Source organism: Nyctereutes procyonoides, unplaced genomic scaffold (genome assembly GCF_905146905.1).
Source record: "Nyctereutes procyonoides isolate TBG_1078 unplaced genomic scaffold, NYPRO_anot_genome, whole genome shotgun sequence".
In the NCBI taxonomy this organism is placed as follows: domain Eukaryota; kingdom Metazoa; phylum Chordata; class Mammalia; order Carnivora; family Canidae; genus Nyctereutes; species Nyctereutes procyonoides.
In genome coordinates this window covers 11,430,141-11,453,951 of record NW_026575044.1, presented here as the reverse complement: position 1 = coordinate 11,453,951, position 23,811 = coordinate 11,430,141, and the positions used below count along the sequence as shown (strand labels likewise).

General features: G+C 38.8%; 2 protein-coding genes across 4 annotated transcripts in view; one reads left to right on the top strand and one right to left on the bottom strand.

The window, feature by feature from the left end:
* The window catches only part of LIN9 (lin-9 DREAM MuvB core complex component), an 81,363-nt gene that overhangs the window by 19,899 nt on the left and 37,653 nt on the right, over positions 1-23,811 (bottom strand). For 2 of the 3 annotated variants that reach the window (XM_055324491.1, XM_055324493.1), the window contains 4 exons: positions 18,333-18,466; positions 15,901-16,020; positions 15,521-15,622; positions 10,607-10,687 (listed from right to left, as the gene is read on the bottom strand). In XM_055324491.1, coding sequence (XP_055180466.1) covers positions 10,607-10,687; positions 15,521-15,622; positions 15,901-16,020; positions 18,333-18,466 — 437 coding nt within the window. The remainder of the gene's footprint in view (positions 1-10,606; positions 10,688-15,520; positions 15,623-15,900; positions 16,021-18,332; positions 18,467-23,811) is intronic. The other variant, XM_055324492.1, reaches the window with a different exon arrangement.
* On the top strand, positions 21,978-23,038 carry LOC129509088 (malate dehydrogenase, mitochondrial-like). The gene has a single exon (XM_055324494.1). It carries the CDS (start codon positions 21,981-21,983, stop codon positions 22,995-22,997), a length of 1,017 nt encoding a protein of 338 aa, XP_055180469.1. The 5' UTR covers positions 21,978-21,980; the 3' UTR covers positions 22,998-23,038.

The following is a 23,811-nucleotide window of genomic DNA, read 5'->3' as shown; positions in this document are numbered from 1 at the left end:
TCCCTGCCAATCTAACTAATGGAGGAACTTCTGGATATTTAGATCACTCTGTTAGGCGAAAGTTAGGCATGAGTGACAAGAGGATGGACCTCAGACATCCTGACAGGGAGCAACTGCCCATGGACCACCCCAGTCCACCCATCTCGCAGTTGGTGTGCAGTGACAACATCCTGGCAGAGGAAGAGTTAAGTGCTGTACTTGCAGAAAGTGTTGTACAGAAAGCCACCTGTCCTTATCTGACCTGTACCTCTAGAATAGCAATAATGTGTGGTTTCCTACCAGGTGTAGGCATTTTAAATACAGTTGGGTAATTATTATATAATCCAGGCCTGTCACTAGATGTTGTGTCCTTAGGACTCAGCCAAAAGAAAAAATTGATGTAAGCTCAAAACCCCAGAGTTTCAAGGCCCTTGTCTCTGTTGACTGGCCTGCTCCTCCCTTGCAGCATACATTTTTAAAAAAGATTTTATTTATTTATTCAAGATAAAGAGAGAGAGAAAGCATGAACAGGGACAAAGGCAAAAGGGAGGGAGAAGTAGACTTCCTGCTGAGCAGGGAGCCTGATGTGGAGCTTGATCCCAGGACCCCAAGATCATGACCTGAGCTGAAAGCAGATGCTTAATTGCCTGAGCCAGCCAGGCCCCCTGATGTATTTTTTAAAATACATATCAAATTCCTATTCGTTAATATTTTGTTTAGGATTCTTGCATCTATGTTCATGAATGAGGCTGACTACTAATTCTTTTGTAGCACCTTGTTAGGTTTTGATATCAAATTATTCAAGCATTATAAAATGAATTGGAAACTGTTCTTTTTCTTCTGTTCTCTAGAAGAATTTTTTTTTCTTAGATTTTATTTTTTATTTATTTGAGGCAGAGAGAGAGAGAGAGAGAGAGAGAGAGAGAGAGAGAAAGCCTGAAAAGGAGCAGAGGGAGATGGTGAGGGACAAACAGACTCCCCACTGAGCAGGGAATGGGAAGCAGGGCTTGATCCAAGGACCTGGAGATCATGACCTGAGAGGAAGGCAGACACTTAACTGGCTAAGTCACGCAGGTGTCCCACTTCAAGTAAGTTTTGAAAAATGGATGTTAAAGATAACTACTTGGCTGAATTCACTTCTTTGGAAGAATTCATCGAGGGTTGTAGTTTCTTTTTGGTCAAGTTTTAAATTACGGACTCATTTATAAGGTAGTGACAGGACTATTCCAATTTAACATTTCTTCTTGTATCCATTTTAACAAGCTGCATTTTTCCAGAAATTTGTCCACTTCATCTCAATCTTCAAACATTATTTGCAGAAAGTTCTTTATAATATGTACAGCTTTGGCCATTATAAGATACCATTGACTAGGTGGCTTAAACAACAGAAGTGCATTTTCTCAGTCTGGAGGCTGGACATCCAAGATCAAGATGCTGGCTGGATTGGTTTCTGATGAGAACTTTCTTCCTGGCTCTCTTCACACTGTGCACAATCAGAAAAATCTCTGTGCCTCTTCCTCTTCTTGTAAGGACACCAGTGCTATTGGCTTAGGACCTCACCCTTATGGCCTCATTTATTTATTTTTTATTTATTTATTTATTTTTTTTTTAAATTTTTTTACTTATGATAGTCACAGAGAGAGAGAGAGAGAGAGAGAGACAGAGACACAGGCAGAGGGAGACACATGCCCCGGGAGCCTGATGTGGGATTCGATCCCGGGTCTCCAGGATCGCGCCCTGGGCCAAAGGCAGGCGCCAAACCGCTGCGCCACCCAGGGATCCCTTATGGCCTCATTTAACCTTAATTACCTCTTTGGAGATCGAAGCGCTACATAAAATCACCTTGGGGGTTAGGGCTTCAACCTATGAATTCTAGAAGGCACAATTCAATGTGTAACACAATATCTTCCTATGATCTTTAGTATCTGTAGGCACTGTAGTGATGTGCCCTCTTTCTTGAGTTATTTGTATCATTCTTGATTGGCATTTGCAGGGTTATCATATTTATTACTTCTTTTAAAGAGCCAATTTTTTACTTTGTGGATCATTCCTATTGTATTTTTTTAAAAGATTTTATTTATTCATGAGAGACACAGAGATAGAGGCAGAAACACCGGCAGAGAGAGAAGCAGGCCCCCCCACCAGGTACCAGATATGGGATTCAATCCCAGGACCCCGGGATCATGGACTGAGCCAAAAGCAGGTGCTCAACCACTGAGCCACCCAAGTGCCCCAGATCATTCCTATTTTAGATTTGTTTCTATTTCATTACTTTTCTCTCTGGATTTAATTTGTTCTTATTTGAACTTCTTGAGATGTATGCTTGACTTTCTGCTTTTTCCAGTCTTTCTTCCATTCAAACATGTTCTTTTACTCTGAAATAGGCATGGCTGCATCCCAACATTCTGACATATGTAATTTTCAATACCATCCAATTAAAAACATTTAATGGAAATTAAGGGAAATTTAATATTGCATCCTTTAATTTTCAAGCATGAAAGGTTTTTTAAAATCCTTTTTAAAAAGATTTATTGAGATGCCTGGGTGGCTCAGCGGTTGAGTGTCTGCCTTCGACTCAGGACATGATCCCAGGGTTCCGAGATCGAGTCCCACATCAGGCTTCCTGCAAGGAGCCTGCTTCTCTCTCTGCCTATGTTTCTGCCTTCTTTCTGTCTCTCATAAATAAATAAAATCTTTAAAAATAAATAAGATTTATTTTAGAGACAGAGAGAGCATGAACACGTGAGTGTGTGGGGGAAGGGCAGAGGGTGAGAGAATCCTTAAGCAGACTCCTTGCTGAGTACAGAGCTTTGATTTAGGACTCAATCCCAGAATATAATCTGTAGAAGTCTAATCATTCTGAAATTTGTTGAAATTTTATTTAGGGCCAGCATACAATTAAATTTTGTAAATATTCTATGTAAGCTTGAAAATAATAGGTATCCAGCAGCTGTTAGGTATGTCAATGTGATCAAGTTTGTTAACTGTGTTTTTGAAATCTATATCCTTACTAGATTTTTTTTAAAGATTTATTTATTCATGAGAGAGAGACAGAGAGAGAGAGAGAGAGAGAGAGACAGAGACATAGGCAGAGGGAGAAGGCGGCTCCCTGCAGGAAACCAGGTGTGAACTCGACCTGGATTCTGGGATCATGCCCCGAGCTGAAGGCAGTGCTAAACCGCTTTTTTTTTTTTTTTTTTTTTTAATTTACTCATGAGAGACACACAGAGAGAGAGAGGCAGAGGCACAGGCAGAGGGAGAAGCAGGCTCCATGCAGGGAGCCCGATGTAGACTCGATCCCAGGTCTCCAGGACCACGCCCTGGGCCGAAGGCAGCGCTAAACCGCTGAGCCACCCAGGGATCCCTGCCCAGACTTTTAAAATAACATTGATTTTTAAAAATTTTTATTAAAACCAGTAGATTTATTTTGATTTTTTTAAAAATAAGTTCTATGCCCAAAATGAGGCTTGAACTCACGACTCCAAGATCAAGAGTCAGCCAGGACCTCCTCATTAGATTTTTTTTTTTTTTGCTACTTGTTTTATTAGTTATTAAGAAGGCTATGGAAATTGTCCCTTTATATAGTGGTAATGTCTTTTTCCTTTGATTTTTGCCAATTTTTGCTTTATGTATTTGGAAGCCATTATTACGTATAAATAACTTTGAAATTATTTTGAAATCTTTCATTAAGAAGCACACTTCTTTATATCCAATAATATCTGTTGCCCTGAATTTTACTGTCAGATATTACTATAGCTATGAGACTTTACACTGTTATTTTAAAACTTTGCACTGTATACTTTTCATACATTTAAATTTTTTTATTTTCAGGATCCTTTAATATTAAATGTGTCTCTTACATGCATTATAGAGTTGAGGTTTTACTTTTTATCCAGTTTGGCAATCTTTGCCTTTTATTCAGAAGATTTGGTTCATTTGTATTTAATATTATTACTGATATATTTGGATTTAAATCTACCATCTTACTATTTCCCTTCTATTTGTCCCTGTTTGGTGTCATTCTTTTTTTCTTGCCTTCTTTTTTTAAAGACTGATTGAACATTTTTATTGTTATATTTCCCTACCCACCTCTCCCTGATTAGCTTAGTCTTTATGCATCTTTTATTATTATTTTAAGAGGTGCCTCAGAAATTAAAATGTGCATCCTTGATTTATCAAAGTCTATATGTATACCCCCCCATTCTAACCAATAGGCAATTGTTGAGTTTTATTTTTATTTTATTTTTTTTAAAAGATTTTATTTATTTATTCATGAGAGACCTAGAGAGAGGCAGAGACACAGGAAGTGGGAGGAGAAGCAGGCTCCATTCAAGGAGCCCAATGTGGGACTCGATCCCAGGAATCCGGGATCATGTGCTCAGCCAAAAGCAGACACTCAACTGCTGAGCCATCCAGGTGTCCCAGAGTTGTATTTTAAAATCTTTATATTTTAAATGCCATAAGGTATGACTTTAAATAGTATCATTTAGATTAATCCACATATTTATCCTTCTTGTTTCTCTTCATTCTTTCTGAAACATCAAGTTTTTTCTTTTGCTTGAACAAAAATTTTATTATTTCTCTTAGTATAGGTATTCTGGTAACAATTTCTATATTTTTTTTCTGCAAATTGTCCTTATGTTAACTTTACCTTGATGGAATTTTCATTGGGTAGAGAAATCTAGGTTGGTAGCAATTTTGTTTCAGCTCTATGAAGATGTCATTCCATTTTCTGTTCTCTATTATTTCTGTGGAAAAGTGAGATGTCAAATAAATTGTTGCTTGGTACCCATGTGGCTCTGGGTACTTTATTTAAGTAATCTCTGCATCCAATGTGGGGCTTAATCTCATGACCCTATGATCAATAGTCACATGCTCTACTGACTGAGCCAGCTAGGTGCCCCTGGTTCAGGGTACTTTAAATATTTTTCACTTTGTGTTTAGTTTATAGCAGTTTTACTATCTTGTGCCTTAGAGTTTTTACCTTTTTATTTATTCCATTGAGATTCATAGGGCTTCTTGAATCTGTGGTCTATTATTTATCAGTTTTGGAAAGTTCTCGGTCATTATTGCTTTAAGTATTCTTTCTGTCCCATCATCTCTTCTCCTTTTCTTAATACATTAGATATGTTAGACCTCTCACTATCCCTTATTTCTCTTCTGTATTTTCCATCCATTTTCCTTCTATGTTTTGTTCTGGATATTTTCTGATATATTTTCAGTTATTAGCTCTCTCTTCAACTGTTCTTAATCTGCTGTGATAATACCTCCCAACTGAGTTCTTAATTTTTTTTTAAAGATTTTATTTATTTATTCATGAGAGACACAGAGACAGAGGCAGAGACACAGGCAGAGGGAGAAGCAGGCTCCATGCAGGGAGCCTGATGTGGGACTCAATCCCGGGTTTCCAGGATCACACCCTGGACTGAAGGCGGCGCTAAACCACTAGGCCACCGGGGCTGCCCTGAGTTCTTAATTTTGATTGCTGTAGCTTATTTCTAGAGCTTTCATTTGGTCCTTTTTCATGGCTTCTAGTTCTCTTCTAAAATTTTCCATTTCTGGGCGGCCCCGGTGGCGCAGCGGTTTATCGCCACCTGCAGCCCAGGTGTGATCCTGGAGATCTGTGATGGAGTCCCACGTCGGGTTACCTGCATGGAGCCTGCTTCTCCCTCTGCCTGTGTCTCTGCTTCTCTTTCTCTGTGTCTCAATAAATAAATAAATTCTTTAAAAAATAAAAATAATAAAAAATAATAAAAATTTCCATTTCTTTAAACCAATTAAGGACTTAAAATCTATGTCTAAAAAATTCCATTATCGGGATGCCGGGGTGGCTCAGCGGTTTAGCACTTGCCTTTGGCCCAGGGCATGATCCTGGAGACCGCAGATCGAGTACCATGTCGGGCTCCCTGCATGGAGCCTGCTTCTTCCTCTGCCTGTGTCTCTGCCTCTCTCTCTCTCTCTCTCTCTCTCTCTCTCTCTGTGTGTGTCTCTCATGAATAAATAAAATCTTTAAAATAAATAAAAAATAAAAAATTCCATTATCTAGAACCTGCCAATTGTCTATACTGTCTTTTGTTTTTTGTTAGGGTTATCTTGTTTCCTATTGTGTCTGAGGTTTAAAATTGAATGTTAGACACTGTATATTAAAAAGTAGGGCATCCCTGGGTGGCTCAGTGGTTTCGCACCTGCCTTTGGCCCAAGGCGCGATCCTGGAGTCCCAGGATCAAGTCACGTGTCGGGGCTCCTGGCATGGAGCCTGCTTCTCCCTCTGCCTGTGTCTCTGCCTCTCTCTCTCTCTCTCATAAATAAATAAAAATAAATCTTTAAAAAAAAGTATAGAAATAATTTGAGGCCTAGTGTAATGATATATTACATTGAGAAGAATATTTACTTCTGGTGGGCTGCTTAAGGGCCTCACCTCAAGTTCTATAATCATCTTAATTCCATTTTAAAGATGAGATAATCTAGGACACCTGGGTGTCTCAGCGGTTGAGCATCTGCCTTTGGGTCAGGGCATGATCCCGGAGTCCTGGGATCGAGTCCCACATCCGGCTTCCTGCATGGAGCCTGGTTCTCCCTCTGCTTTTGTCTCTGCCTCTCTCTCTGTGTCTCTCATGAATAAATAAATAAAATCTTAAAAAAAAAATAAAAATAAAGATGAGATAATCTGAAGCTGGGCCAATGTTGCATTTGGGGTGCCAACACAAAGGATGGAAGGTTTGTCAGCTTCCCCTGACCCTTGGTGGTATCTGGACTCTATTTTGTCCCCTCTACCCTTGTACAGCTTCAGGAATGCCACTCAGCTTCTCAGCTACCTTTTCTGGAACTGTGGAAAACCCCTGAAGAAAAAAATGAGGCTAAATGCCAGGTTCCCCTTCTGAGTTTACTTCTTTTCCCAGATCCTATCCCTATAATTCTTTAAGATCTAGTTAATGCTCTAGTGCCTTCAAGGAGGTTATTTTTGTATTTAATTCCAGAGGAAGTAGTTGTTTTCAACTATTTGGATTAGAAAGGTTAATACAAATTACCTAGTCTAGCACTACTAGAAGCAGAAGCCTCAAATTTCCCCCAAATACCATATTCAAATTCTTTAGAGGAGCAGCTGTTTCCTTCTCTTCCTTTTACCCTGGGTAAATGTCACATTTACCCAGTTCTATCACTAGGATGAAAAAGGGGAATGAGGAAACAGACATTGAATCAATTCCTTTTAAGCACTGCACCTCACTTCTGCATTCCTCCATCATACGTGCAACTGTGGGCCTGGAGCCTCTTTAGGGTTCCAACATGCAAACTCTTAGCCATGGTTTGTGTTTCATCCAATATGAAACATTTTTTAAATCTCGCATACATTGTTAAACAGTCTGCTTTCATTTATTCTATTTATTTCTTCTTGTACATCTTATTTTATGTGGAATTGCAGGGGACAGGAAGAAAACATGTTTTCAGCTTACCACCTTAAACTAAAAGTTTCATTAAATCTTTAAAATGTTCATTTACAGGATGCCTGGGTGGTTCGGTTGGGCATCAGACTCTTGGCACAGGTCGTGATCTCAATGTCCTAGGATTGAGCTCCATGTCGGGCTCCTGGCTCAGCAGGGAGTCTGCTTCACCCTCTTCCCTTCCCCTTATGTGTACTGTCTTTCGAATAAATAAGTCTTTTTTTAAAAAAGATTTTATTTATTTATTCATGAGAGACATGGAGAGAGGCAGAGACATAGGCAGAGGAAGAAGTAGGCTCTCCGTGGGGAGCCTAACATGGGACTCAATCCCTGGACCTTAGGATCACGCCCTAAGCCGAAGGCAAATGCTCAACCACTGTGCTACCCAGGCGTCCCATAAACAAATAAATCCTAAGAAAAAAAAATGTTCATTTACTTTGACCCAGTCATTCTACTTTTTAAGAATCTATCTTATAGACATAAACAAATACACAAAACTATACAGATAAGGATATTTGCTATACCACCATTTTATTTATTTTTATTTTTAATACTTATTTAAGTAATCTCTACACTCAATGTGGGGCTCAAACTCATGACCCCAAGATCGAGCTAGTCAGGTGCCCCACTATAGTACTATTTTAGAAAATAATGGAAATAGCCCAAATATCTATTTAAATTATGGTACAATAGAGAAATTTTTAAAGACTGAATTAAGTTAATATATAATGACAGTATTCAATTTTTGTTAGAAAGCAATTTTCAAAAGCACATGACAGTACATGCTTAGAAGAAGAAATCCAAATGCTTAACATATGAACATTAATAAAAGCTTATGCTAAGTTTTTTTTTTTTTTTAAATTCATGTGAGACACAGAGAGAGAGGCAGAGACATAAGCAGAGGGAGAAGCAGGCTCCCTGCAGGGAGCCCGATGCAGAACGCAATCCCAGGACCCCAGGTTCATGCCCTGAGCTGAAGGCAGAAGCTCAACCACTGAGCCACCCAGATGTCCCAAAGCATATGCTAAGTTAAGTAATATTTACCTCTGGGGAAGGCATTATAAAGAACTACTGTTTTTGTCATTAGTCTTACAATATTTGAAATTTTAGGGACGCCTGGGTGGCTCAGGTTCAGGTCGTGATCTTGGGGTCCAGCGATCAAGTCCGATCCCTGCGGGGAGCCTGCTTCTTCCTCTGCCTATGTCTCTGCCTCTCTCTCTGTCTATCTAAAATCTATTTATTCATGAGAGAGACAGAGAGAGAGGCAGAGACATAGGCAGAGGGAGAAGCAGGCTTCCTGCAGGGAACCCAATGTGGGACTCAATCCCAGGACCCCAGAATCATGACCTGAGCCAAAGGCAGACGCTCAACCACTGAGCCACCCAAGTGCCCCTAAATAAAATCTAAAAACACACACACACAGACACACACACACACACACACACACAAAAAAAACAGGCCTCTATTCGAAGTAGGTAGCACTAACCAGGCTAAAGCAAGCCCAGCACTTTTAGAAGTGGAACCTAGACACAGTGAAAAGTCCTACCTAGTGCTGTAGAAGTAACATGATTTGATTATGCATAAAGATGGAAGAGATGGGGACGCCATAAATAAATAAAATATTAAAAGAAAAGATGGAAGAGACATAAAAATGAACAGAAGAGACATAGCGTGGAGCAATGAAAAGGCATAGAAAAAAAAAGGCCTAGAGAAAAGGGTAGAAATAGAACTGCTGGAAATCAAGATAAGAATTAAGAGAGTCCATCCCAAGATAAGTCCTGGGAAGCCTGGGTAGCTTAGTGGCTGAGTATCTGCATTTGGCTCAGGTCGTGATCCTAGGGCCCAGGGATCGAGTCCAACATTAGGCTCCCTGTGGGCAGCCTGCTTCTCCCTCTGCCTATGTCTCTGCCTCTCTATCTCTCATGAATAAATAAATAAAATATTCAAAAAAATAGAATTAAGAGTCCAGTAGGAAAGAAGCAAATATATACATTTTTATATTTAGCATGTGTAATTGCAATGCAGTATGGCTAATTTTTTGCTGTCTTTGATAGTCTATTTATCTGTCAATACTGTTTTCATATTGTGCCTAAATGAGTTAAGCTGGGACCAAGAAGTCTATTTCACTTTTTTTTTTTAAGCAGGCTCCATACCCAGTATGGAGCCCAATGTGGGGCTTGAACTCATCACCTTGAGATCAAGACCTGAGCTGAGATCAAGAATCAGACACTTAACCGACTGGGCCAGCCAGGGGCCCTGCCCCATGAAGCCTGGTTTAGTATCTCTACTACAAAAGAGCAGGATGATCATAGATTGAAATGCCTTTACATCTTGGGTTTTCAGTTTCCAATTCCATAAAATGGAGGTTCAAATTAGAAAATTCAAAGTTAAGTTCAGATAAAAAGTTCCATCACCTTAAAAGGAGACTATTCCTCTTTCAGCCTGGCATCCCTTGTCCATCTGTCTGCCCACACATGCTAGAGATGACTAATGCTATGATTTCCTAGTCCTGTACTCAAGGCAGATATTGGTAATGAGCTACAGGGCTTGCCTGGGTCTAGTGACTGAGTTCTCTCTTACTTTCAAACCTCCACATGGCCATTTGCAATTACTTGGAGATGGTACTTGAGATGAAATCTGTTTGCCATCCTACAAATCCATAAGCAAGTTATGACTTTCAGTACAATTAAAAAACTTTTAGTGAATATTTTCTACATTTAAAAAAAACCCTGATAATTCTCTCCTATGACTAAAACTGACTTTCATATTTTTGGACTGACTAGATTAATAGGATATAAAGCACTGTCAAGATAACCTGAATATGACAACTTACATATTTCTTAATTTATTCTGAATCATTTTTAATAACCTCTGTTAACATGACTTCCTTAGTCAAGGCACCAGTGCTAGGGATTCTACATTCATGCAAACTGTCAAAGAACCCAGCATACCCATTAATCCTATTCAACCGGATAGTCAGTGGCATAATGAGGTCTGGGGTAATGAACTGCATTGCACTGCTAATTTATTTAGCATGTGTTCAGTATAAAAAGAGCTAAAGATAGCAAACGAGGATTTAAAAATAACATTTATCTCAAGGTTTCTTCCATAAAGTATTTTTAATTTCTTAAATATAGAAGTCCCCACCATTTTAAAAGTTGACAAAGAAAAACAAGAAATATCCTTACCAATTTTTCTGCTTCTGTGTTCATTTCCCTTAATTTTTTGATATGTTCCTTTTTAATCATGAGAATTTTTGATAATTTGGTCTACAGACAAAGAAAAAGAAAAGTTTTGGAATAGAGGCATATAAGTACAACAAACATTAAATTACCATTTTTTCACTAAGGTATTCTAGCAAATTTTAGTGTTTCAAAATAAATAAATATAACACAGGCATTTTTTAAAAATAAATCTGACTGGCTCCCAGAAAAATATTTTCTTAAAATCCACTATAACAAGAACATGTCAAAAGGACTAAGGAGTCAACTTGAACAAGCTTTTGCTGGCCCATATAGGACAATTCATTGAACAGTAAGAATAACCAGTGCACAGGGTACTCAGGCAGCTCAGTTGGTTCATCATCTGCCTTTGTCTCAGGTCATGATCCTGGGGTCCTTGGATCAAGCCCCACGTTAGGCTCCCTGCTCAGTGGGGAGTCCGTTTCTCCCTTTCCCTCTCCCCCTCCCCCTGCGCTCTCTCTCTCCTCTCTCTCATGTACGTGGGAATTCTAAAAATAAATAAATAAATAAATCTTTAAAAAAGACTATTTCAGTTAGCAAACAAAGAAGGAATGATAGAACAAGAACAAGGCCATTTTGCAATCCTAATAAACGACTGGATCTAGGCACTGATAATCAGTGGCAGCTAATTTTATCTAAAAAACAAAATAGCATGGGTCTGTCAGAACACAAAACCACCTATAAAAGTAGTCCTAATAAAAACAAAAGAACAAAATAAAAACCCCAAATCTAATCAAACTATATCCAATGAGCAACTTACATGAAATACAAAAGACAAAAAAACATGTTGAATGATACCAGAAGGATTCAGTTAGAAAAATCGACTACTGGACTCTCTGGACAAATAATCCAGTTTCTTCAACAAGTAAGTACTACAGGGAAAAGAGCATCCAAAATGTTAAGAGACAAGTATTTGAATTTGAATGCTGACTTGACAACTGATTAAAGCAATTCTGGAAAAAAAAAAAAGCAATTCTGTTAACTTTTTAGCTATAATAATGATATTATAGTTATGTTTCTTTTCCTTTTTTTTTTTCTTTAAGTAATTTCTACACCCAGTGTGAGGCTCGAACTCATAACCTGGAGATTAAGAGCTGCATGTTCCTACAGCTGAGCCAGCCAGATATCCTTTAGTTATGTTTCTGCCAGGTATCCTTTAGTTATGTTTCTTTAGTTAAAAAAAAAAAAGCCCTTATTTCTTAGAGACACATAATAAAATATTTACATATAAATGATATAATGTCTGGTATTTGTTTCCAAATAATGCAAAAGTGAAAAGGTACGTGGAAGTACAAATGAAATAGGACCAGCCAGGAGTTGCTAAGAACCATCTAGCCTGATGGGTACACAGTGGAGAGGGAACAACTGTCTGCTTTTTTTTCTTAATGAAAAAATATATTTTTGGGACACCTGGATGGCTCAGTGGTTGAGTGTCATCCCTGGGTCCCGGGATCGAGTCCCACACATCAGGCTTCCTGCATGGAGCTTGCTTCTCCTTCTGCCAATGTCTCTGCCTCTCTCTCTGTGTCTCTCATGAATAAATAAATAAAACCTTTCTTAAAATAGTTATTTATTTATTTATTCATTTATGGGGAGGGGAGAACACGAGTGGGGTGAGAGGCAGAAGGAGAAGCAGACTCCCCGGTGAGCAGGGAGCCCAACATGGGGCTTGATCTCAGGACCCTGGGATCATGACCTGAGCCAAAGGCAGATGCTTCACTGACTGAGCCACCCAGGTGCCCCTGACTGCTTTGATCTGCTTTAATTTTCAATAATTAAAAAACCCTAAGAATTGGCCTAAATTGATACAGGCAGAGGGCCCCATACTTGTTATGGAACTGAGTGTATTTAGTGCTCAGCGGGTCCAGAGCTGGGGACACATCTCCCTTCTCTTCCAAACTGTTGGATTTGTACAGAAATATGTGTGATTCTTTAGAGATGAAAGCAGGAAAAGGTGGGTGAAGGCAACTGTCCCTTTTTTGTTTCTACTTCAGTTTTGTGTTGCTTGTTTTTGATAGAAAATCATGCCATTACATTTTCATTATTTTCAACCCTGAGTTCTCTGGGAGAAATCAGATCAGTCTCTTTGGATTCCTCAAAATCCTCAACCCCAGGAAATAAAAAGTTTCCTCAAAAAGAAAATCCGTTGTAAACTACGAATTATGAAACTTGCAATTTTCTTTTCTGAGAGTGAGCAGAGGCAGCAGAGGGGCAGATGGAATCTAAGCAGGCTCCCCACTGAGGGCAGAACCAGCCCCAGGGCTCCATCTCAAGACCGTGATCCCGCCTGAGCCGAAATCAAGTTGGACACTTAAGTTACTGAGACATCCAGGTGCCTTGAAACTTGCAAAATATTTTTTTTTATTTTTTTTATTTTTTAAAATTTTTTTTAAATTTTTTATTTATGATAATCACACACACACACAGAGAGAGAGAGAGAGAGAGAGAGAGAGAGAGAGAGAGAGAGAGAGAGGCAGAGACACAGGCAGAGGGAGAAGCAGGCTCCATGCACTGGGAGCCCGACGTGGGACTCGATCCCGGGTCTCCAGGATCGCGCCCCGGGCCAAAGGCAGGCGCCAAACCGCTGCGCCACCCAGGGATCCCGCAAAATATTTTTAATACTTGTTTTGTCATAAGAAAAAACTATTAAGAACAGAGAAAGATAAAAATATTATCTATTTCAAGGGCACCTGACTGGCTCAGTCAGTAGAGGGTGCAACTCTTAATCTCAGGGTCTTGAGTTTAAGCCTGGGGGGATCAGTTGGGTACATGTCTGCCTTCGGCTCAGGTCGTAATCCTGGGGTCCTGGGATCAAGCCCCATGTCAGGCTCCCTGCTTGGCTGGGACTCTGCTTCTCCCTCTCCTCCCTGCTTGTACTCTCTCTCGATATCTCTGTCTTTCTCTCAAATAAACAAATAAAATCTTTAAAAAAAAAAAAGCATCCCACGTTGAGCACAGAGCCTACTCAAAAAAAATTATACAGACATATCTACTTCGAACCTTTTCTCTTTTTTTTCCTTTACTTCAAACCTTAAAGTTAACAAGAGCAACCTGAGTTTCTTAAAACCTTACATATTATAAAAGAAAAGTACATACAAGAACTTTTATTTTTACCTCTGAGATGGCTTTAAATAATAATGAAAGTGTTTTAGCTGGGCTTTACACCTAGTTTTTGAAGTTAAAATTAAGCAATTAAACCAAATATGTAAGCATCAATAAAAATATTAGTATATTAGAGGTAGTGCAGAAGTACCTAGCTTCTGGCTCCCTCTGCTGGTATCTCCCTCCCTCTCTCTCAAACATACACACACACACACACACACACACACACACACAAAACACATCCAAATAGGTCATAGTAGCTTTGTTTTTACTTCTACTACCTAAAAGAATTTCTTTAAAAAAACAAATGTCCTATATGTGAAGAAGATAAGCCTTGGCTCTGTTCATAATTTCAGCTTTTCATATAAAAATATCTTATCTTTGGAAGCTAAAAGGCATAAGAAATTCTGCATTATAAGGATAACCAACAACATATGATCAAGGAATACAAAATGCTATACATATGCACATAAATGACAAAATGTTTCCTTAAAATATCAATTGCAAGTGGTAACACTGAACATTTTAATGGATTCTGTTACAAATATTTTTATTTATACTCTACCTCAAGCCAAAGTAGTTTTTCTTTTCATAAAATGAAATCAAGCATTATTAGACTATGATTCAAAATAAACGACTAATTTAATTTTCAAAGTGGACAGCTCATTACATTCTGATGAGTCAGTCTATTCAAGAATACTGTTCTACTTAATAATTCTAAACTTGTTTCAGGTGAGGCTTCTAGTTCTCGGTGTCGATCACTAGTTCAGCAAGCCAATGCACTGTAACTGCTCAAGTGATTGATAATTGAGGGATGCACTGAGGTCACTAATAAAGCCTTTTTATGTACACAGGTTATTTTTTTTTAAGATTTTATTTATTTATTCACGAGAGAGAGAGAGAGAGAGAGAGAGAGAGAGAGAGAGAGGCAGAGACATAGGCAGAAGGAGAAGCAGGCTCCATGCAGGAAGCTTGATGTGGGACTCGATCCTGGGACTCTGGGATCATGCCCTGAGCCAAAGGCAAACGTTCAACCACTGAGCCACCCAGATGTGGCTCCCCGTACATAGGTTATTAACAGCCAACCATTTAGGTTTGATAGAGCACATGCTCTGATGTTGGAGTCCTTAATGTAGCAAAATAAGAACCAAACTGAAGAAGAGTTCAACAAAAAAGACCTATAGGTCTCTTTTGGCTGTTATGACTTTTACTTTCTTAAGGTTACTTTACTATTATTCTTTCTTTCTTTCTTTCTTTCTTTCTTTCTTTCTTTCTTTCTTTCTTTCTTCTCTTTCTCTCTCTTCTTTCCTTTCTTTCTTTCTTTCTTTCTTTCTTTCTTTCTTTCTTTCTTTCTTTCTTTCTCTTTCTCTCTTTCTCTCTCTTCTTTCTTTCCTTTTCTTTTCTTTTCTTTCTTTTTGAGAGAGAGAGAGAGTGGACAGGAGGGGCAAAGGGAGAGAATCTCAAGCAGACTCTGCTGAGCGTGAAACCTCATGTGGGACTAGATCTCAGGACCCTGAGATCACAACCTGAGCTGAAATCAAGAGTGGACACTCAACTGACTGAGCCACCCAAGTGCCCTTTTATTTTTGAGCTTTGCTGGAAATAACCGAGTTCTTAAAACCAACACAATGATTAAAAAAAAAAACAAAAAAAAAAACTAAAAATATTTGGTCATAGAAAATTTTTCAATTTTGATCAACACAAAAGATGTTGAGTTTTTTTTCATAAACAAGTCAAGATACTCAGAGCAATTCTTACCACTTGGATAAGGAATTCTACCGGAAAACCACCTAATGTTTCAGTGTCAGAGCCAGAAATTTTACTTCTCCAAGGTGACTGTCCTAGTAAAGGGTCATTATCCTATGGGAACAAAAGGGAATCATTTAACCACTGACTGTTCAAAAGAAAGCATTTTATTTTTAGATAAAAAGTAAATCCGTTTGTAATTACTATTACATTAAGAATCTTACAAAAAGGAAAATAATTCCAGAGTTGAAGCAATTATTTGCTTATTTAATAACTGACAACTTAAAATAATGCAGCTAAAGTTGCTTTAATGATTTGTATTTCATAAAAACCAACTCCCATTCATAATAATCATTTAAATTACTGATGACATTTAAAAAAATATTACTTACCGTGATCGGTGATTGGAGAGGAGGAGTATAATGTAATCGTGGTGGAGTCATAAAGAATCGAGAAGGCCGCTGTTTTTGTCCGAAGGCAGCAATTGGCATCGTCTCGTGAGGCTCATTACTCTTTGAGAAAAAAGTCCAGATATCTTGAAGAATTTTATCAATCATCTTAGCTTTATAAACATTATGTTGCAGCTGGAGATGTGTACCAACTCATGTGCTATGATTTATCACAGAATCTCTTATTCTACAAAGGTCAGAGGGCTAAAATTGAAGTCCGAGTATGAAAACACTACTTTGCTATCAAAAAGTAACTCACACACACACACACACACACACACACACACACACACACACACAAAGTAACTCACAAAACAGAAGAATTAAGAAAAGAAAAAGACCACTGGATGGAAATATTTGGAAAATAAAAAATATTAGTGTACTATGGTTATCTGTGCTTGTTATGGGCTAAAGGCTGTCTCAATATTACCTTCTGCAGTTAGAGTCCTCTTTTATCTGGCCAGCAAGAAATATCTCATAAAGGAAACTGCATTAATGAACCAGAAAAGCAACTTTCCTTTTTTGAAAGGGGAGTTTGAAAGATTGCATCCTTTAAGGAAAAACACTTAGGATTCGTATACTTTGCTCTACAAATATAGTCCAAATTTTCTCTCCCATTTCTCCTCTTTAAAAAAGTATGTTTAGGGATCCCTGGGTGGCGCAGCGGTTTGGCGCCTGCCTTTGGCCCAGGGCGCGATCCTGGAGACCCGGGATCGAATCCCACGTCGGGCTCCCGGTGCATGGAGCCTGCTTCTCCCTCTGCCTGTGTGACTATCATAAATAAATAAAAATTTATAAAAAAAAAATAAGGAAATGCTCACAATAAACAGTCTTAATTTTTAAAAAGTACATATCAGAAAAAGAAGATTCTTCTATATTTGCACTAAGGAGATAAAGAAATTTTGATTTTTAATTGTAAGATGACAATCCTTAAAAATCAAGTTTATAACAAAGAAAATGAAAAAAGAAAGATTAAAAGTGAACAATTTAATTTCTATAATGCTTAGAGTTAGAGGCAAACGATTCTTTTTTTTTTTTAATAAGATTTTATTTATTTATTCATGAGAGACACAGAGAGAGGCAGAGACATAGGCAGAGGGAGAAGCAGGCTCCAGGCAGGGAGCCCAACGTAGGATTTGATCCTGGGACTCCAGGATCATGCCCTGAGCCAAAGGCAGACACTCAACCGCTGAGCAACCCAGGTGTCCTAAAGGCAAACAATTCTGTTATAAAAAGTTCATTACTGAGGTGCCTAGCCACCTCAGTCAGTATAGTATGCCACATGCAACTCTTGATCTCAGAGTTGTGAGTCTGAGCCCCACAATGGGTGCAGAGATTACTTAAAATCTTAAAAAAAAAAAAAAAAGAAAGTTCATTATTCAACTTTTTAAAAACTTTATTAGATTGCAGAGTTGGTTGTCCTCTTAAAATAATTTTGACTTATTAGAAAGGTGCATAACTCTCATGACACTGCTAAATCACACATGAGCATGAAGTAATGGTCTAGTAGCTTAAAGGACTGATTCAAGAATTTGAAAGATATGGAATCTGTTCTCACTCTGTCAGGAAACCAGCTCTAGAGAGCCTTGAATAAATTATTTAATGTACTATGTCTTAAGTTTCATCATGCAAAAAATGAGGGTAATTAACATCTACCCTGCATAATTCTGAGGATAAAATAGAAGAATAAATCTTAACATGCAAGATATCACTTCATATTTTTAAAATAACTTTGCAAGATGACCATACTTTAAAAAAATAGCTGGAATAAAAGTATCTTGTAGCTTATCCCCCAAGGTTATTTAGTGAGTTCTGTCACACTAAAATGCTCTATGGGTATAATGGAAAGATGTTCACTTCTAGACAATGCTGAAGACTTGAGTGTAGTTCTGGTCTAGGGGCCTGGTAGGTAGGACCGCAAACTCCTAAGAATTTCTTCCACTGTGAGACCTGAAGTCTTGATTCTACCACAAAATACAGTCTGTAGAAAATTCTACACATTTTTTTTTGAAGATTTTTTAAATTTTGGGATGCCTGTGTGGCTTGGTTGGTTGAGCATCTGTCTTCAGCTCAGGTCATGATCCCGGGGTCCTGAGCTGAGATCTCACGTTGGGCTCCCTGCTCAGTGGGAAGGAAGCCTGCTTCTCCCTCTACCTGTTGCTCCCCGTGCTTGTGTGTACTCTCTCAAATAAATAAAATTTTTAAAAAGAATTTTTTTTTATTTTTTATTTTTAAAGTAAACTCCACACAGAACACGGGGCTCAAACTCAGAAGCCCAAGATCAAGAGTCACATGCTCTACTGACTGAGCCAGCCAGGTGCCCCATATAGCATATTTAATAGGCATAAAACAGAAGTGTATTATGAAATACTTACAAGAACTTCATAGTCAGGGATGGTATGGGTTCCAAGCCCTGCCCTATCAAAAGTTACTCTATAGGTAGCATTAAAAGTATCCACCGCATCTATTTGTCCAGTGAAGAGACCATCATGAACACCTCGTAATCGAGCTGGAAAAACAAACAAAAAGACATTAAGATATTTGGAAGATACAACAAATTGTCAAATTTAAACTGCTCCAATATAAATATATATATTTATAATATATATAATATATATATTTAAAATATAGAAAGTATAGTATTATTGTCCATTCTAGTTTCAAAGAAGGATCTTAGGTTTAGAGAAACAACAAAAAAATTTTAAATACAACTATAAATGATGATCGCTAATTTGATATTTGAATGTAATCATATATCTACCTGGGAAAAATATTTTTAAATCATTGCTTTAAACCCCAAATTGGAAAAAAAAAAAGTTGACAGAAGAAATTTAGTTATTATACTCAAGTGAAACACTAGGAGCAGTTTAACTACAAAAAAAAGGCTGGGATGATGTTCAGAAAAGATTAATACACTACGGCTAAGATCGTTATCCTCACAAAGGCCTGCCTGCACAGTTGGCATCTTGGAACCTGAATTTCAGGAGTGTTCCCACTGTTCTGATACTAACGGAGGTGGTATACTGTACTTGGACTGTGATTGTCCAAGACAACCATTTCAGGGTACTAGAAATGGACCAAATGCAGAAAAACAATTATAAAATGTTTACTGTTGGGGCACCTGGGTGGCTCAGTTGGTTAGGCATCTCACTCTTGCTTTTGGCTCAGGTCATGACCTCAGAGTTGTGGGATCAAGCATAGAGTCTGCTTTACTCCCTCTCCCTCTGCCCCTCCCCTTGTGCCCTCTCTCAAATAAATAAATAAATCTTAAAGGAAAAAAAAAAAAGAAACATTTACTGTTGAAAAACTGCTACACCTTCAGGTAAGGACAGGGGAAGTCAGTAGCCCTTTTGCATGAGGCTATTCATATCCCTACCATCACCACTACTTTGGTTGGTAAGAAGGTTTTGTTTTGTTTTTGTTTTTTAAAGATTTTATTTATTGGAGAGAGAGAGAGCATGAGCAGGGGGAGGGGGAGAAGGAGAGGGAGAGGTTGAAGCAAACGTCCTGCTGAGCTGTGTGCCCAATGTGGAACTCAATCTCAGGACTGAGAGATCTTGACCTGAGCAGAAGGTAGATGCTCAACTGACTGAGCCACCCAGGTGCCCCAGTAAGAATGGTTTTATTAGTGTATGTCTGGGTCATGAAAACAGTAGTGTGATCTCCAGAGAGGGCAGATTCCATGTGGACCAATGGGTAAAAGCTGTGAGTCTGCCAGTTAGAAGTGGTAAACTTGATCAGGAGAGAAAAAGAGAAGCCCACAGCTTTGTAAGACCAAGGTGTAGTATTGCCTGAGGAGATTGGCAGAACAGGGAGATCCTGGAAATCAAAGAGCTGAAAAGGGCTGAATACTCTCCATAAATCTCTAGCTAACTAGAAAACTATATGAATGGCTAGAGAAGATGTAAGCAAGCCTGGTAAAAAGTAAAAGCTGAGGTTCACTTGAAAACTGAAAGCAACTTTGTGTGTGTTTCCCAACTCACATACAGATCAATCTGAGGCCTTTCTCATTAAGATGCTTGAGCATAACCTCTGCTCAAGTCACTGGGTGCTCACTAAATTATACAGACACAGGTGCAACCACTAGGAGGCCAAGCTTAAAAATATAAGAACAAAAACACTGAGCAGAGACATCAGTGGTTATATAAGGCAAGTTACTAAAGCAAACCCAACAACTACCAAAAAAAAAAAAATCAGAAGGCAGAGTTAATATGATCATTATCTAAAATGTCAAGTTTTCAACCAAAAATTACTAGACATGTAATGAAATAAAAAAGCATGATTTTTAACTCAGTATTAAAGGGGTATTAAGTAGAAATTGATGGAAATTATAGAGTTAGCAAAGACTTCAAAAGTAAATACTATAAATATGTTCAGAGAAGTAAAAAAAAGATGACAATACTTGATTGGGTATCTTAACAAATAGAACCTACAAAAGAACCAAATGAAAACTCCAGAATTAAAGAGCAAATTTGAGGTAGAAGAATCAGTGAACGTTTCAAATTATATATTGTAGAAGTCTGGATTATGATCTATGAAGAAGAGACCAACAAAAATTATTTGATCCAAAAACACGGAGAAAAAAAGACTGGAAGAAAAAGAACAGAGCCTCAGACACCTATGGGAAGATATCAAGTTATCAGCCTATTTGTAATAAAAGTCCCAAAAGACAGAAAGCAGAAAAAATATCTGAAGAATTAATGGCCAAATATCTCCCATATTTGATTAAAAAATTAACCTACCAATCCAAGCAGCTCACTGAACATTCAAAGAGCTCAATGAAATACAAATAGTATCATACTTAAAACATCATAGTGAAATTTCCAAAATCCAATGTCAGAGAGAAAACATCAAAAGAAAAATGACCTCATATATAGAAGAATAGCAACACGTTTAACAGGTACATCTCACTAGACACAATCTCATCAGAAATAAGGAAGGTCAAGGGCAATAGAGCAATATATTCAATGTGCCAATAAGAAAAAATAAGCAAGAATTCTGAATCCCACGAAACTATTCTTCACAAACGTCGAAGAAATAAAGACCATTCTCTGATAAAAATCTAGAGAATCTGTTGCTACAAAACAAATTAGGAAGAAATACTAAAAAACACCCTTTGAGATAAAAGGAAATACCAGACATTAACTAAAATCCACAGTGAGGAAAAAAGAACACCAGAAATTTTAAATATGTGGGTACCCATAAAAAACTGTGTGTACAGAATACATACATACACACTTTTCTTCCCTGTTCTCTTAATTTCATTTTAAAAACATAAGATCACTTAAAGCAATAATTATAATACTGTATACCCAGGTTTATCACAGATATAAATGTAATACAGATGATGATGACAGTAAAAAGGAAGTGGGAAGAAATGGGGCTAAACTGAACCAAAGTTGCTATATTTCACCAGAAGCCAGTAATTAACCTTAACTATGTTGTAACGTGTTAAAAATGCATCATACTGCCTAAAGCAAACACACACACAAACCCCTCAAAAATAACAAAAGAAAAATTAAAATTTTTTAAATTTTAAATACTAAAAAATATTTGTGTAACACAAAAGGCAGCAGCAAAGGATGTACAAAGGAACATAAAAGATGAGACATATTGTAAACAAATAGCAAAGTTACAGACATCAACACAACCATATCAATGATTACATGAAATGCAAATAGACTAAACACTAATCAAAAAGTGGAGCTTTGTAGACTGGATTAAAAAAAAAACAGACAGGGGATCCCTGGGTGGCGCAGCAGTTTGGCGCCTGCCTTTGGCCCAGGGCCCGATCCTGGAGACCCGGGATCGAATCCCACATCAGGCTCCTGGTGCATGGAGCCTGCTTCTCCCTCTGCCTGTGTCTCTGCCTCTCTCTCTCTGTGTGTGTGACTATCATAAATAAATAAAAATTTAAAAAAAAATTAAAAAAAAAGCAAACAGAGTGTGGAGGTCGCTGGTGTCACCTGCCAGCGGCCGGCTCCTGCGCCTGCTCTTCGGCTCCCTGCCCGCTCCAACCAACCATGCTCTCCGCCCTCGCCCACCCTGCCGGCACCGCTCTCCGCCGCAGCTTCAGCACCTCGGCCCAGAACAATGCTAAAGTAGCTGTGCTTGGGGCTTCCAGAGGAATTGGGCAGCCCCTTGCGCTGCTTCTCAAGAACAGCCCCTTAGTGAGCCGCCTGACCCTCTACGATATTGCTCATACACCCGGAGTGGCCGCAGATCTGAGCCACATCGAGACCAGAGCAACCGTGAAAGGCTACCTCGGACCTGAGCAGCTGCCGGATTGCCTCAAAGGCTGCGATGTGGTGGTTATTCCAGCCGGAGTCCCAAGAAAACCAGGCATGACACGGGATGACCTGTTCAACACCAATGCCTCAATTGTGGCCACCCTGACTGCTACCTGCGCCCAGCATTGCCCTGAGGCCATGATCTGCGTCATTTCAAATCCGGTCAACTCCACCATCCCAATTGCAACGGAGGTTTTCAAGAAACACGGAGCTTACGACCCCAATAAAATCTTCGGGGTGACGACCCTGGACATTGTCAGGGCCAACACTTTCATTGCAGAACTAAAGGGTTTGGATCCCGCGCGAGTCAATGTTCCTGTCATTGGCGGTCATGCTGGGAAGACCATCATCCCCCTGATCTCTCAGTGCACTCCCAAGGTGGACCTTCCCCAGGACCAGCTGACAGCCATCACTGGGCGGATTCAGGAGGCCGGCACGGAGGTGGTGAAGGCCAAAGCTGGAGCAGGCTCTGCCACCCTGTCCATGGCATACGTTGGAGCTCGGTTTGTCTTCTCCCTTGTGGATGCAATGAATGGGAAGGAAGGAGCTGTCGAACGTTCCTTTGTTAAATCCCAGGAAGCAGACTGTGCCTATTTCTCCACACCATTACTGCTGGGGAAAAAGGGCATCGAGAAGAATCTAGGCATTGGCAAGATCTCCCCTTTTGAAGAGAAGATGATAGCAGAAGCCATCCCCGAGCTGAAGGCCTCCATCAAAAAGGGAGAGGAGTTTGTGAAGAACATGAAATGAAAGGGCAGCCAGCTAGCAGTCCGTTTCCCTAACTTATGAAGGCATCATGTCTCTGCAAAGCCATCTCCTGTCCTGTTTCCGTTGCGTTAACCACCAGTGTCATGTTAACGTCACCGCCCCTTCCAATCGCAAGTCCGTCAATGTGTGCATTAATAAAAGCAGGCTTCCGTTTTCTTAAAAAAAAAAAAAACAAAAAAAACAAAAAAACAAGGGCAGACTGGGTGGCTCAGCGGTTTAGCGCTGCCTTCAGTCCAGGGCGTGATCCTGGAGACCCGGGATCAAGTCCCATGTCGGGCTCGCTGCATGAAGCCTGCTTCTCCCTCTGCCTGAGTCTCTGCCTCTCTTTCTCTCTGTGTCTCTCATGAATAAATAAATAAAATATTAAAAAAAAACAAGACTTAACTATATGCTATCTATATATTTCTAAATGCCTGAGTCATGTTTAGATTCAGACACAAAGAAGCTGAAAGCAAAAAGATAGAAGAAGATACACCAAGGTAGCACTCACTGTAGGAATAGCAGAATGGCTATACTAATAATAGACAAAAATTAAAAATAAGGAATATTACTAGAAACAAAAAGGGACATTTCATAATGATGAAAGAGTCAATGTATCAGGAAAATATGACAAATAAAAAAATACATGTATACCTTAATAGAGCACCAAAATACACAAAGCAAAAACTGCCAGAATGTAAAAACAAAATAGATTTAATATTTTTCTCAGTAGTTGATATGAGACAGAAAAATCAGTAAATATATAGAAGACATGAACAACACTCTCAACCATTTTGATCTAACTAACACATATGAA